Source organism: Protopterus annectens, chromosome 1.part2 (genome assembly GCF_019279795.1).
Source record: "Protopterus annectens isolate FY-2018-M chromosome 1.part2, PAN1.0, whole genome shotgun sequence".
Taxonomy (NCBI): domain Eukaryota; kingdom Metazoa; phylum Chordata; order Ceratodontiformes; family Protopteridae; genus Protopterus; species Protopterus annectens.
This window is the reverse complement of record NC_056727.1, coordinates 654,032,632-654,049,592: the sequence shown is the minus strand read 5'-3', so window position 1 is coordinate 654,049,592 and position 16,961 is coordinate 654,032,632. Positions and strand designations below refer to the sequence as shown.

Sequence of the window (16,961 nt, the reverse complement as noted above, 5' to 3'; positions counted from 1 at the left end):
CCCATAGTACCCCTGGCAAGACTCCACATGAGGAAGACACAATGATGTTTGAAATGTCTTTGGTCCAAACATCACTATCCTTTATCTTTTCAAATCCCAGTGCTGAGGTTTGTCAGAGGAGAAATATTTTGGTGGAGACAACAGATATCCTTAAATCCAGGTCTCCCCTTCTCCCATCTTGCTCCAAAGCAATCAGTCATTGCAGCAGCTTTCACATTTTTTTGGGGAGCATTTTCAGGAAGGATAAAAGTGTAAGGCTATGGGACAGTATGGACAGATGCTGGCACATAAATGTCCAGAGATGCTTGCCCTGATCATGCCACTTAACTCTCTGAACCATCTTTGGCCTCTGAGACATTTTCAAAGTAGTTTCAGACAACACCATAGTCACATGAGTGCATCAGCAAGCAACAGGGATACAGGTCATTCCCCCTTTGCAGACTAGCCATATTAGCTTGGGGATATTAGTTTTACAGCACGGTCTGTCTCTATAGGCATCTTGCATTCCATTAGAGCAAAACTGTGTTACAGACAAGCTGAGCAGAACAAAGTAAGACCTTCACAAATGACAACTAGATCGGAGGGGCCTTCCAAGATTTGATCCATCTGTGGAGATTTCTTCACACAGACTTTTTTGCCTCCTCTCCAAACAATCAACTGGCAAAATTTTGTTTCAGGACACCATGCAAGAAGGCCTGGAAGACAGATGCCCTTTCTTTTCCTAGGACAGGAATGTTCCTGCATGCTTTTCCACCCTTTCCACTAATATCCAGAGTACTTCTGAAGATTCAGAAAGAAGCACCCAAGATCTTTGTGGTGACTCCCTTCTGGCCTAGGCAGCTGTGTTTCTCCTTTCTTTCAGAAATTGCCAGGGGCAATTACTGCAAGCTTCCTCACAGACTGGATCAACTCACAGAAGAAATTGTTTCATACACTCAGACATCAATCATTTTCAGTTGGCTGCCTGGATGATAAAGTCTTAATTCTTTGTAGGCACCAGTTTACTGAGGACATGCAGCAGGCACTAATGGAGGCAAGAAAGCATGTTACTAAAAAATCATATATTAGCAAATAGAAAAGATTTTTTAGTTGGTGCCAACAACATAACCAGCACCTATTCAGGGCTAGTTGTTCTCTGGTTTTACAATATTTGTTTGATTTACTATCATATGGCCTTCCTTATTCCTCTGTCAAGATTCATTATTCCGACATTTCAGCATGTCTGCCCATAGATCCTACACTTTCAAGGCAGTATCATGTCAAAATGTTCTTGAAAGGGGTTTTACATAAGAGGCCACCAAGTAAACCTGTGGTCCCTGCTTGGGATATTAATTTTGTGTTAGAGAAGCTAACATCTGCCCATTCATACTTGCTGATCTGGCTGACTTAAGGTTCTTAACATGGAAAACAGTTTCACTGATTGCACTGTCCTCTGCAAGAAGGGTACCTGAGTTACAGTGAGTCAACCCTACCTCATTTTACATAGGGACAGCGTTTCTTTGAGAACTAATCCTTTTATGCCTAAGTGGAATCCAAGTTTACTTTAAATCAAACTATCTATTTGTCCATTTCCCTGTTTTATTTACTGAATGTAAAACTGAGGTAGATAGGATACTCCATACTTTGGATGCCCACAAACAACTGGTACTATATAGAGAGAACTGTATCTCTAAGATCTTCAGATCAGTTTATTTCTTGTGAAGATAACAAGAAGAAAAATTTGTGTCAAAACAGACTATTTCCAAATAGTTGTCTAAGGCTATTACCTTTTGCTATACCCACCGTAACAAATCTATTCCAGGCAGGGTGAAGGCCAAGGTCTTGGTTTATCTATAGCTTTTCAGAAGGGGTTGAATTCTAGAAATATTCTAGAAGCTGCTTCTTGTCCTCTGTACATACGTTTACAAAACACTATAAGCTTGATTCCTTCCCTGGGTCCAGATCAAGCTTTGCTTTGAGCATTCTCTGAGAGTTCTGGACTGGGAGGGTGGCCTAATGGTTAAGGTGTTTGCCTTACAAGTGCAAGGTGCAGGGTTTGAGTCTTACAAGTGATAACTGGCTAGGCTTAAAATGGCTCGCAAGGCAATTAACTTAGTACTAACCTATGAACCTATGAATCTTCTTCCACCTCCCAAATGTAGTAATCTGTGGTAATCTACCCTTACAACTAAGGCTGCTGTAGCAATGATCAATATGATGAAAATAGTACAGTTGTGTAAATTGAACTTACCAATAACACTGGATGTTCAAATGATCACTGCTGCAGTAGCCACTCAGTATCTCCACTTCCCTTGTTTTTTTATGATTTTGTTATGATAGGGTTTGGACATTTATGTTTTATTGTTCCTACATCTAAACTTGTTCTTTTAGTCAGCTTGACAGTTTGTGTGGATAGAAGGTGTTCTGAAGTTTTGGTAGCTACCTGGCTGTACATCCTTAGCAGGATATAACCCATAAAGCCAAGGCTACTGCAGCAGTGATTATTTCAACTACTATTATGATAAGTTCAAATTACACAACTGTGCTTTCTTTTTTGTCGTGAAATCTTGTGCAAATACTACACATGGCCCCAGGCTGTTTACAATATATATTACCCTCCTTTTGCTTTCTTTGATGGATTACTAGGTTTTCCTCTCTTAAAGATCTCTTTATAGCTTTTTAGTTTAAATCCCATTATGGTTGTACTTGAGCACGTGCCACACTTCCTTAGCATTTAAAAACCTAAAATACGTCCTTCCACTCAACTTTAGACTGATTCAGTCATCTTTCTTTCCTCACTTAATGGAGTCTTTTCTTGCAATTTTCTTGCTTATGTAGTATTTCTTATGTTAGAATCATGAAAAGACTGTCTTTGTTTAGCTATAAAAAGGTTTAACTTTCTTTATTGCCATCTACTTTTGTAATAGTTCCTAACTGTTCAGATGCTCTCAAAAAGTAATACTGCTAAACTGTTTCTATAAATGTAACATTTATGTTTATATGTTGTAGTTTGGTAGTTCTTGCCAGAATGGTCTGTAAACATAATGTAAGTAATTGTAGATAGAACTGATGCCATAAAACATGTCATTAATAGTTCTAAATAGAACTGTTGTTTTGAAAAAAATAGACCAGTGCAGAGAGGATTCCTGCATGGTTTAGTTAATAGAACCAGTTATGTAACTAAATTGTGTATAAAAGAGTGAGCTGTTGCCCTACCAAACCAGGGAAGTTGGCCTCATATTGAGGGGAATCATTGTGTGGAACATGGGTTCTGGGTATTATGCTTCAGACAGGAGAATCATCTTATGTTTCTTTACATGGGCAGCTTCCTGTAAAGGAATTCACTACACATATATGAACTTAATTTTTGCCTGTATGAAACAGAAGAAAAGTACTTCAATTTCAGTTTTGGAACTGTCACCCTTTGCCTGTGGGCGATGTAAACAACAAAATGGGTAAGATCCCGGTGAGCCAGTGATTGTAATGCTGTTCTGTAGCTTATAGGTGTAAAGCTTACTTGGTTGTGTTTGGAGTTAGCTAGTACCCAAGGCAGCAGAGTATGCTTACTCTCTGCTGTAATGGCCAACATACTCCTAGATACCATTTGATGGCAGTGGTACAGATCTTGAGACTGTAACACCTATTAATTGCATACAAATTATTGGAAGTGGGTGCAGATTTAGATGACCTTTTATCACATTTGAGTCCCCCCATCAGTCCCATTCATCACTCTGTTCATCTCTGTGCAGGGATAGTGAACTGTTCCTTTTGGCAATGCAATTACATATGTATGCCATTGGAAAGGTCTAGTTTTCCAAAATGTCATTCATCGGTAGTTTTAAGTTGCATAGTTGCATTTTTTTCTCATTTCCCTTTCAGAAGATCCTCATATTGCCTTCTAGGGCTTTCTAATTCAGTTATTTTTTTTTATTTGTAGTTACTAGTATGCTTTAGTATGCAGACATCTCTTGTGAATTAATATTAATTGAACAGCCTTTGTGATCATCTGCCTCTATCATTTTATGGGGGTATATTTTCCAGACCAGCTTTCTTCTGGAATGTGATGTTCTCTAGAAATATTATTGTGTCCTCAGCATATTCATGTTCAGGCCTTTTGAACCTTCACTGAATTGTGATTTTAAATGTGTTTCTTGCCATTTTGCATTCCTAGCAGCATTTGTCTCTGGTTACTGGTTTTTCAAGACTGCTGACCTATTACTGCTTTTTCACACAAAAGACTTTCAGAAGCATAAATACAATGCTCATTATGTTCCTTTGGACTTAGTTATACTTAAGTGTATCTTGATTTTTTTTGTCTTTTCTTTATGAACTCAAAAGACCATTTTCTATTTGTCATGGCACAATTTAAATTTCTGCAGACTCATTGCCTCTCTTTTTTTTAAATATACTGCACCTTCAGGTAAAAAATATGCAGGTATACCTGTCAACTGTCTGGAATTTCACAGAATTTACATATTTTGTCTCATATTGTTGGTCTGCTACTCATAAAATGTGTGTTTTTGTCCAAATCATTGAGGACTGAAAATACTAGATAAAGACATTTGATTTCAAACGTCATATCCTTCAGATAATGCATGCTAATGCAAAACCTGCTATTTTAGCAACTTTCTAAGTTTCTCTAATAATAAAAACTATTTAAGTTCCATTATTTTTTGCTTTCTCCAGATTTCATGCACTAAGAGGTTGAGAGGTAAGGACGTAGGCTGGTCTTGGCATTAAGTAATACATCCCACCTAAAAGTATAGCCTTAGATGTCTTCTTTATAAAGTCTTCTGTTGCTAGTGCCCAGCAATTTAGGATGAATATTGAAGACTTTTTTGTATTGCATGATGAAGGATAAAGAATACATAATTTCTCAAAGATTCTGTGCCTTTAATGAACATTTTAGTATACCTTCCTTTATAAAAATAAACTGCGGGAAACCTTTTTTTTTAATTGGTATTGCTGCATTCACCTCTAAATTTTGTTTGCAGGTACAGACCAATTCCAGAAGATGTTCTTCTGCGAGCCTTTGAGGTGTGTTGAAATTTTGTTTCTCTAAATGTATTTTGAATATTTTGAAATTAGTAATGACGTTTTATGAAAAACACTGTTCTTCTGTCTTTTAAATCAAAATAAGCTCAAGTCTCTGTAATACTCTTATATACTGAAACTCATGATAAGTACTGTGGGTGACCCATTAAACACAGTGAATAGATGCAACTAACCAGATACTTTTATTCGGGAGTCCATTTCCAGATGCAAATAAAGGTTATGAAAAAAAAAAAAACATTCACATTCACACCTTGATTTAGCATACCATAACCATATCAGACATGTTACATATGTATACATAGCAAACTTGTAATAAAATCAGCATTATTCTTCAAGCAAGATTGAACAAATCATCAGGGTTATGGCTATGAAGCCCATAAACAAGTATGCTTTTGGTAGGCAAATTTTGTTGGAAGATTATTGCACCAAGTGATTGTTTTGCCTACATTCTGACCATAATGTTGAAGAATGTGAAAAACTGAGAAAAATTCAGACAGACTACAAAACTATGATATTTGAAGACTTTGAACTGCTACCTAATGAAGACACTTAAAATGATAGAGAAAAAAATAATCAAAAAAAATAAACTTTCTAAGTACAAAGACCAAGGAAGATGGAAAACATGAAGATAATTATCATAAACTGGACTGAAGGTGCATATAAGCAATGAGTCTTCAGACATTTGGATTCTGCCAGCCAAAGTGTATCTAATAGGTATGTTACAATTTAAAGTGTGATGTTTTAATAAAGAGGTTTGTTAAAAAAAAAATTGTAGACCCTTCACTGATACTTGAGTTTCTGCATTCATAATAAAAGGGAGATCATCACTGGACCCTTCCTCTGATTCAGAACACATGACAGTAACTCAACAACCAACACACATGCGATGCTGGAAGCTCAGAAAGGCTGTGAATTCTGTTCCGACCCCGGGTGCTTGGATTCATTTGTCTGGTAGTGCAGAAGGTTAAGGCTATGATCTGTTAATTAGCTGCTTCCTGTATTCCAGGATTGGATTCCATCACCCTCCATTTGCCTGCTGTGTAACTCTTAGTAAGTCAATTAACTAGATATTGCTCTGGGGGCAGGTTGGAAAGCTAGACTAGGCTCCTTAATGGTCCCTAGATTACCTCTGAACTGAAAAGTAATGTATCAGTGTTACAGGTTAAGGAGGTGCATTGTCATGAAATGGAAGAGTCTGTTGACACAGTAACTAAACAGGTTATTTTAGTCAGCCATCAGTTAGCTGTCCTGGAACTTTGTACAGATGCTTTCAGTTACAAGTCATAGGCTAAAGATTTTTTATGGAGTGCCTGAACAAGAACTAACATCTGTTACCTGCACAGGGCTTTGCACATTGAACACAAACTTTTGTTAGTACTGGAGAAAAAGAAAGGAGATTATTTCTGACTCTTTCATTTGAATGGGTAAAATGTTTTTATGCATCCCGATCAAATTCCTCTCGGTTTATTCAGTCAGATTATGAGAATTATTTCTTTCAATCATTTTGCTCCCTACCCTGGCCATTTCCTTTACTGAAACGAGCAGCAATATGGGAGTGCTGTTCAGATGGCCCACTACAGAGATGTTATCAAGCATAACAGCATAAATCCAAAACCTAAAGCTGCGGCTAACAGGTCTGTAGATTAAACTTGGTGATAAAGATAGATCAGATTTGTTCATTAACTGATTCTTCTAAATTAGTCTTGCCATCCACTTCAGCATTCAGCCCAATTTACCTTCTTTTGTGTTACCATTGATAGGGAGGCCATGTTACTTGATAGAACTGATATAACATGTTTGCACTTCTAGTGCTTTAGTAACTAGAATTGCTGATTCCTTAGCCCATATGATTAGTTAAAGAAATTCAAGTTCTATGGCAACTTCAGGGCATATAGTGGCAAGCAGTAGATAGCCTATCTACCACAAGAGTGGTTTTTGGTCCATAAATTGTAGTTTATTGGCCGTTTGGCAGTTTTTCCATCTCGTTCAACTTACTGGTTTAAAATCCTGCGTTTGCGCTTGCTTCCCATCTTTCCTGTAACTAGTCTAGTCTGGGTACAGATTTACTGTATCCAGGACTGTTTGTAAGCTTCTGAGCCCCCCTCCAAGCCTTTCTGTGTTGGAGGGAAGCATTCTAGCCTATCAGTGGGAATGGTTAACACTAGGTAGCCTATCTACCACAAGAGTGGTGTCTGGCCCAGAAATTGTAGTTTATTGGTCATTTGGGCAGTTTTTCCATTTCTTTCAACCTTCTAGTTTAAAAGCCCATGTTTGCGCTTGTTTCCCACCTTTCCTGTAACTTGTCTAGTCCAGATACAGATTTGCTATATCCAGGACTGCTTGTAAGCTTCTGAGCCCCCCCAAGCCTTTCTGTGTTGGAGGGAAGCCTTCTAGCTTATCAGTGGGAGTGGTATACACTAGGTAGCCTGTCTACCACAAGAGTGGTTTCTGGCCCAAAAATTGTAGTTTATTGGCCTTTTGGGCAGTTTTTCCATCTTTTTCAACTTTCTGGTTTAAAAGCCTGTGTTTGCGCTTGTTTCCCACCTTTCCTGTAACTAGTCTAGTCCAGATACAGATTTGCTGTATCCAGGACTGTTTGTAAGCTTCTGAGCCCCACAAACCTTTCTGTGTCGGAGGGAAGCATTCTAGCTTATCAGTGGGAGTGGTAAGCACTAGGTAGCCTCTCTACCACAAGATTCAGGTACAGATTCTTAGTTTTAGCAATTGAATTTGCATATTCATGCTCAGCACTTGTTCAGAACCTGTTAGCACTAAATAAGCTACAAATTACGACAGCACTCAACCTTCCTCTTTACCTACAGGAAAACAGTTTTTGTACTTATTTTCCTCACTTGCTTAGAGAAAAACAGCTCTTATACTCACTTTCCTCACTTATCTAGAGGAAAGTAGTTTTTTATTCATGCATGTCCAAGGGTCATCTACCAGTGTTCTCCCCTGTCTATCTGATGAATCTGGGCATCTTGGGGCAATGTAGCAATTGCCTCATGTACATAGACAACCCTCTCCTCCTACCACCCAACACCACAACCTGTGAGAGATGCACTTATCTAGCCAAACTAGAGGTAAAGCTCTTTTCAACCAAGACTGAACTTAACAGTCAAGAGGAGAAAGTAAACACTTGCACCACACCACACTCATCACATAGTCCCACTAAACCTACACCACCAAAATACACACATAGAAACACAAAAAGATTCACAGAGGCTCTCAATAATAATCTGTTCAAGCAACAGAGACCTCTGAAGCAGAAACGCAAGCAACCTCCACCCCCCCCAACACAACCCAAATGACACATAGCCCACAGACTCAGTGTGCCAATTAACCACAGCCCATAAGGCAAAACAACATGCCCAACACACTAGTCATAGGTGGCTCTATAGTCAGGCCCACTGATGTCCCACTCACCAGGCTAAACAAGGAGAAGGTTACTGTCAGCTGCCTATTGGGTGCCAGGATCCGCCACATAACCCACGCATTCAGGTCATTCCACAACAAGTTTTACAAATATGACTCTGTCATTGTCCATGTTGGTGTGAACGACCTGAGATGTATCTCCTTGGACTACATGAAAAGAGACATGGAAGAACTTTCCGATCTTGTAGCCCAGGCAGATATGACCCTAGCCCTGAGTAGCATCCTGCCGTCGCCCAGAATGATACCACAGTACAAGGACAAAATAATTGAATTCAGCTATTGGCTAAGCATCTGGTGTCATTCTAAGGGAATCCAGTATCTGTCTGCCTGGAACGACATGGTCGACAGACCACGATGCTTTGCCAGAGATGGCCTGCACCTGTCACTCCTGGGATTCCAGATACTGGCTAAGGGTCTTGCTGGCCCTATAGTGCCTTTTTTAGGCAAGATTCAAATAACAAATTCACCACCATAACAGGAACAGGCAAGCAAAAACTGAGGGTAATGCTAGAAGTCTAAATCTCAAAATGCAGTCACTTGAGGCACTCCTTAAAATGGAGAACATCGATATCTGTGCAGTGACTGTGACCTGGTTCAAGGCTGTACAGAGCACCCCTACATTACCAGGCTATAACTCATACCACACTATTCGGCCATCTAACCTGGACCAGAACACCAAAGGTGGAGGTGTGTCCATATTCATTAAGGATATCCACACCTCCAGGCTAGTTGCGCAGCATAATGCATCTGAAGTTATCCAAGTGCTGCTAACTCTGGGGAAAACTGCAATCCAAATTGTAGCTTTCTACAGATCCCCCACCCTGCCCCAGGATTCCCACTCTTCTTTTCTTGATGTACTGGAAAATATTAGGGTTCAGCCAAACACCCTAATAATGGGCGATTTCAACTACGCCACCATTAACTGAGAAAACTACTCACGTACCAACTCCTTTGCACAACGCTTTCTGGAATTCATAAATTCCAATGCCCTGGATCAACTTTTCCACACCCCCACCAGGGGCAACAATATCCTAGACCTAGTCATTACCAACATGAGTGACCGGTGTTCCACACCTGAAGTCCAACTTCTCGTTAGTCAGATCTGATCATAAGCTAATCACGCTAGATATCCGCATCCCACCCCCCCAAACACCATTAAGGAAACTATGGTAAAAAAATTTCTCCAAAGCCAACTTCATGCTTCTTAAGACAGAAGTGGTGAACTTCATGACACCTATGCAGATGGACAATACAGTTACGACTGCTGAATCCTACACAAATGCACTCTATAAGCACTTACACGAGTGCATGGATCATGCTATCCCAAGCAGAACCAAGACGCTATCCTCCAAAAAAGGAAGCCAATCTGGTGGTTCCCTGCCATAAACAAACTCTACAACAGAAGGAAGAAACTGTTGGAAAAGAGAGCAAAATCCCATGAGTGGAGGAGCTCCCTGGTCAGCCTCAGTAAGAAGCTGAGATCCCTTATAAGATCCTCCAAAGCTAGCTATGAAAACAAAATCACCACTGATTCTAAGGGTAACCACAAAGCATTCTATAGCTATGTCAAGAATCTCAATGGCAACACCCAGATCTGCTCTGAGTTACAGCACAACGGCACAAAAATTACAGAACCAACTGATATTGCCAAAATCCTGGCAGATAGGTTCAGTGCTAACTGTACCCCCCTCTCACCCCCTAAAGGACCCATATCTATACAGTAAGAATGCAGAGTCCCTGTAATCACATCTATGCAGGTAAAAGCTGCACTCTCTAAAACCAAACACACAGCATCCATGGGACCGGACAACATCCCAGGCTGCGTTTTACACGAAATTCAGAACAAACTGGCTCCCCACCTAAGCACCATGTTCAGTCATAGTCTCATGTCAGGCTTTGTGCCCACTGAATGGCACACAGCAACAGTTATCCCACTCCACAAAGGGGGAGCCACCACTGATCCTGGGAACTATCAACCTATTAGCATGAAGAGCCTGGTCTGCAAGGCCATGGAACGTATCATCATGGAACTCATAAACAAAGACATTCATAACCTCCAAACTCTGGACCCCACCCAGTTCGGATTTGTGAAAGGCAGATCATGCCTTCTGAACCTGATTGACTTCTTTGAGGCAGTCACCAAAGCCGTAGATGAGGGTAAGGTGGTTCACACAGCCTATCTTGACCTCGCCAAGGCTTTTGATACCATCCCCCATTCTGGAATTATAGATAAACTCACTAAACTGGGTATAAATCCTTGTGTCACAAGATGGGTTGCCAACTGGCTCAGTGACAGAGCCCACACTGTAAAAGTTGCAGACTCCAAATCTGACTTCAAACCAGTGACAAGTGGAGTACCACAGGGTTCAGTCCTGGGACCTCTCCTGTTTGGTATCTACTTCTCTGAAGTACAGACTAACACAGAAGACCTCTGGCTAATGAAGTTCACAGATGACTGCAAACTAGGAGCCATAGTCGAGTCCCTAAATGATGTGGACATCCTACAGAAGGGCCTCACTGAGACAGATGCCTGGTGTCAGAGGCATGGCCTAAAGCTCAATGCCAAAAAGTGCATTGTCATCCCCTTTGGTAAAAACTCTGTACCCATGAACTACCACATAAACGGCAGTCTACTTAATGCTGAATGCATGATAAGAGACCTTGGGACCCAGGTGGAAGTAGTCTCTCCTCTGATAATGACCTAGCGACAGTAGTCACAAAATCCTTCTATGTAGCACATCTCATCACAAAAGGGTTCTCATACAGGAAAAAAGAGGTAATTGTTCCCCTCTACTCAGCACTCATTAGAGTACAATGCCCCTTTTGGAATGGACCTCACAAGCCATCTGCAGCAGCTGGAAGGCCCACAGAAGTACCTCACAAAGAAGATTACTGGCCTCAAACAGATGCCCTACACTGACCGTCTCAAAAAACTCCAGCTTTACTCTGTAGCATATTGCCTACTCCAAGGGGATCTCTGCCTAACATATAAAGCTATGTTAAACCCAGAGCTGTTGGAATGCTAAACCTAAACAAATCCCATTCCCTCCGAGCTACATGCACTAGAGACCTAAACCTTGTCACCACAATAAACAGGACATGCTGAAGGGATAGATTCCTGTCCCAGAGACTTCCTATATTCTGGAACAAGCTATCCATCTGTGTCAAGTAAAGTTCCTCATTAGCACTCTTCAAGAAAAATCTTGATGAGTGGATGGGAAATAGGAAATACACCCCAGGGATCACTTCTGTGGCTCTGCTCGATAGGGGCACAGGAAAGTAACTTTCTTGGGTAGCGTAAGCCAGGGAACCTTGTTGGCTAGGCTTACTTAGGCCCTTGGTCTGATAGCCTAGTACCTACCTATGAACCTATATTGCAAAAGGTGCCACATTCTAAAGTGAATGATTTGTAGCTGAAAAGAAGTAATAATAAAGTAGGTGTACTTGTTTTAAATGCTGATATAATTCTATAGATGTTCTGTCTAGAGAAGCAATTAGGAGACATGTCTGAATCAGATCTGAAAAATACCCAAAATATCTCAAACCCTGATTATTGGGCATGCCTTAATCTGAAAAATAGGCCTGCATTCTGTTCAGCTTACCTGTGAGTTATTATATGTCTGCAAGAAAGTGCTGAAGCACATCTCCCTGTATTCTATAATTTTCAAAGAAATGTTGCAACTCTGAAGAACACAGTCATAGTAAGGCACCTTCCGATAACCTCACCCCCCCACAAACTTAGCAAAACAAGCATATCTCATCCCAAACACACTGTAAAAAGAGTAAATCTCAATCTGATGTTGTAATTTCTCATTCTTTCCCCAACTGATAGGTTCAGATCTGATGCTCAGTCCATCTCGACCATTGCTAAAGCTCATGGCAACCTAAAACTCGAGCTTCCCCTTACCTATAATGCACCAACCCTAAGTTACCTCAGATCTTGTTTGAGCTTTGCCTGAATGACGTGGGTAATCTTTGCTCTCAAACATTTTATAAGCTCAGTCTACTGTTAATATTTCTTTTTTTTACCATTCTTCTATCCCTTACCCTTTCATGTTGAAATTGAGGGTTCTTCAGAAACCTGTCATAAGTTGTCCAGAGCTTTTATGCGAGACACTCCACTTTTAAGGCTTACATTTAAAGTCCCCACTCCACCATGAGGCCTCAATCTGGTACTGCAGGTATTTATACATTTCTCCTTTGAACCAGCAGCTAAGAGTGACCTTAAATATCTTACTTGGGAAACAATTTTTTATAAGGATAGAGTTATATTACAAACCAATGCATCCTGTCTTCCTAAGGTGGTATCAGAATCTAATATCAATCAGACTGTTAATTGGCCATTTTTATTCCTTAAATTTACTAACAAAGGCAAATACATGTTGCATTTATTAGATATTCACAGACAATTGCATTTTTACTTGCATAGAACAAAAGACGTAAGAAAAACAGACCAGTTATTTGTTTCATTCTCAGGCTAGAAATTGGATAAACTAGTTGCCAAAGCAACTTTAGCCAGATGGATAACTGATTGCATTTCATTAATTTATAAAAAATTGGGCATAGCCTTACCACAACTGGTAAGGGCTCATTCAACTACATCCATGGCAATTTCTTAATTTTTTTCCTTCCAGAGTGTCCATGGATGTCATATGTTCAACAGCAACTAGGGCTACTCCCCATACCTTTATTATTCATTACAGTTATATCTGGTCTCCAGGGGTAGAGCATCATTTGGTTCAGCTATGCTCAAGAATATCCTTTTTTAGAGTCTACCTGGATTTTAGGTACCTGGGGACTCTGTCCCAACAGTTGAGAAGAGAATGAAAATTAAATTGGCAACATGAGCTAAAGAAGTTATGTACTTACCATAACGTTCCATCAGTGTCATCTATATTAATTCTTCCTCAACTTCCCGCCCACTAACCCCCATCCATTTTTTATGTATGAACTTCTGGAAAAATTAATTCTTACATGACCATCACAGTCCTTTATATTGAACTCCAGGTATGCCCTCTTTCTACTTTGAGTACATGTAAATGTTAAGTTGTCAATCTCGCCTTCATTCTTGCTGGATGGGTTCAGAGCCGATCCTCGGCTCCGACTCAGCCTATACTAAAACTCGAGAGCTAATTTTACCGGCTCAAGGCAACCCTATATCCCATGATGCTAGGCGCTAACTACCCAGATCTTGTTTGCCGCTTTCGCTAGCGAGGTGCTTTTTTTACCGGCTCCACAGGTCAGTGAAAAATTTTCAAATTTTTCTACTCCTTTATTAGGATTTTTTCCCTTTTATTTTTAAATAGACTAGCATCTTAGTATAACACTTCCGTTGGACTAAGCCCAAAAGTTATATCCCTCCCCTGTTAAGGTTAGGCCTTAGACCCCTTCCGTTTTTTCCCGTTCCCTTTTTTGGGACAGTTAGGTGTGTGTTTGGGTTTGTTAACCTTTAATTTGTTAACCTTTAATTTTACTTCGTGTGTGTGTGTTTTAACTTTCTAAGGAAGATTTTTTTTTCTTCCCTTGACAGCTTAATGTCTAAAGACATTATAGTCTCAGGATTCAAGAAGTGTGACTCATACTGTCAGAAAATGTCGCTGACAGACGGTCACACTTCTTGCGTATATTGCCTGGGACCCCTGCACCTGCAGGACTCTTGTTCTGTTTGTCATGCTTTCAGTCCAAGAGTCCTGCAGGAGCACAGGAATAAGTTAATAATGAGGGGCTTATTAAAGCCCGAAGGTTCTCCGGCTAAGTCCTCGCCGGGGAAACCTTCGAAGCCATCCAAACCATCGGCTCCGTGCTCCAAGCCTTCGGCTGGAGGCTCACCTACTGCGTCATGATCGGCCCCGGCTGGAGCCGATACAGCTATGTTGCAGTCTTCTGCATCGGCTCCGGCCAGAGCCGATGCCTCAAAGACTCTGTCTTCAGGGTCGGCTCCGGTCAGAGCCGACGTGTCTTTGGCTCCATCGGCACCAGTAGTTTTGGTGCCATCCTCCACCCACAAAAGATCTAGGTCTCCATCCCTGGAGTCCATTCACTCGCTCCGAGATCTCCTTTGCTCTCGGAGCGGAGCCATCGGAGCCATTCCTCTTGGTCTTTCAGACTTTCGGACCACGACCTCGAGAGGGTGGTTAGCAGACTCCTAAAGTCTCAGGCACTAGCCCAAATGCTTCATAGCCCATCTCAACAGACAGTGGCTTTACCCATTCCATCTTCAATTCCTCCTCCGACTCTGCCCCTGAGTTCAGAGCCGGAGCTCCTCCGAGCCGTGACCATCGAGACATCGGAGCCGATACCTCCCCCTTCGACTCCATTGTATGCTCCGATCTCTTCCATGGTCCCATCCTTGGACTTCCTCGTCGGCTCCGGGGGCGAGTGGCATCGGAACCTTGTCCGACCCCGTTCTCCCTCTCGGAGCGTCGGCGCTGGTGAGTTCGGCCCCGACATCGGCTTCGGAGCCATCCCTCTCGGTGCCGGCTGGGGTTCCTATTTCTTTGGAGCTGGAGCCCTCTGCCCTGCCTGATAGGGGCACCTTCCAGGTCATGAGGAGCATACTGGCCCCAGTGCCTGCTCCACGGTCAGCTCCATCAGCTCCTCCCAATGTAGTGCCTGCTGCAGTCTCTACCCACTCTCTCATTCCGGACCGTAGAGATCCAACACCTCAGGTTTCCCCATTGGAAATATCCTCCTCTTCCGAGGCTTCCCCTGATCTGTCAGGTGAACCCCCTCGAAAGAGGACATGTAAGAGGAAGCATGTGGACTCCCCTGAGTCCATCACATCTGATACCGACTTGGATGAGTCGGAAGGGTCCCCATGGTCCCCCTCTGAGGATGTCTCCTTTTCTGACATCCTTGAAATCCTCAAGCAGGTGGGGAACTGGTCTACCCTCAATCCTTCCGAGGACGAGTCGGTTTACCTGGAGGCGTTTGGTTCTCACCCTTCCACCTCCTGGGTGTCTCCGCCTTTTGACTCCCTCATGGAAGTGGTGGCGCGGAAGGCATGGACGGCCCCTGATACGATGGAACCCACCCCACAGAGGCCTTCCAAATTTATCACAGCCATGTCAGATAAACAATTTTTAACTAAGGGTGTCCCAGTTGATGCCATGGTGGTGGCTGCAGCCGCTAAGAAGGAACTGGCTGATCCTTCAGTGCCTATCCATCCTCCTAATAAGGAATCTAGGACTATGGATAGGTACGGCAAGCAGATGTTCTCTTCAGCGACCTTCGCCATGCGGTCGCTGAATTACTTGTGCCATTTCACCCGCCTTCAAAGAGACATTCTCAAAGAAATGGGTGATACCCTACAGGATCCAACAGCTGCGAGGTCTCAGGACAAAATCAACTCCCAGCTAGGAACCCTAAATTCCATTGTCAACTCCTCTATGCAGCTTATTTCCTATGCAGCCGATGGAGCGAGTAGAGCCGCAGGCACAGGCGTGGCTTTAAGGCGTCATGCCTGGATACTACTTTGCAACTTCGCAGACCCCTTCAAGGCATCCTTCACTAACTCCCCCTTTGATGGTTCAGCATTGTTTGGACCTCAAGTGAAGGATACTTTGTCCAGATGTGAACAAGATGGCAAGACTCTCTCTGCCATGGGAGTCTGCTTTTCAACCCCATCTAGACCATATCCTAAGGGTCAAAAGGGTGGAAAAATGTGGTTCCGCAAATCACAGGGAGTCACGCCTGATGCAAGAGGTCAGTTCCCCCCGAGAGGCAGGGGTGGGGGACAACAACAGATGCCGCCCTAGAGGCAGAGGAGGTCCACAGAATCAGAGTAACAAAGAGTCTCTCTCTGACAAACCCTTCCAGCATCCCTGAGAAGCTGCCCGACTGTCCACCTTTGGAGGCAGTCGGGGGAAGATTATCACTGTACCCAGGAGCCTAGCTTTCTCTCACACAAGACAAATGGGTACAGTCGATTATATCTGAGGGTTACAAAATACCCTTTATCCATACCCCAACTCAGCCAAAAGGGCCCCTCTCAGACGTTCCACCCAGTCTAAGGGAACAAGCAGTACTAGAAGTATCAAAACTGCTAACAAAAAGAGCCATCCAGCCAGTCCCAGCAGACCAACTAGGATCCGGAATCTACTCCAAGTTCTTTTTGGTACCAAAAAAGACGGGACTGGAGACCAATATTGTATCTCAGCAAACTAAACAAGTCTGTAAAAAGAACAAAGTTCCGGATGGTCACGCTACAGTCCATTCTACCCTTTCTGGGTCAGGACAATTGGATGTGCTCAGTGGACCTTCAGGATGCGTACTATCACATCAAGATGCACAGGTGCTCCAGGAGGTTTCGTCGCTTCCGGCTGGGGGCCAGTCACTACCAGTTCAGGGCCCTGCCCTTTGGTCTCACTACAGCCCCCCGAGTGTTCACCAAATGCATGGCAGTGGTTACGGCTCATCTGAGACGTCAAGGATTCCAGGTGTTTCCGTATCTAGATGACTGGCTCCTTACTGCCACCACCAGGCATCAGCTT

At 42.4% G+C, this 16,961-nt stretch overlaps 1 protein-coding gene across 1 annotated transcript in view; it reads left to right on the top strand.

Annotated features, from left to right (window-relative positions):
* EFCAB2 (EF-hand calcium binding domain 2) overlaps nt 1–16,961 on the top strand; it is a 610,154-nt gene that overhangs the window by 437,327 nt on the left and 155,866 nt on the right. Inside the window, exon 5 of the mRNA XM_044058128.1 lies at nt 4,974–5,016. Coding sequence (XP_043914063.1) covers nt 4,974–5,016 — 43 coding nt within the window. The remainder of the gene's footprint in view (nt 1–4,973; nt 5,017–16,961) is intronic.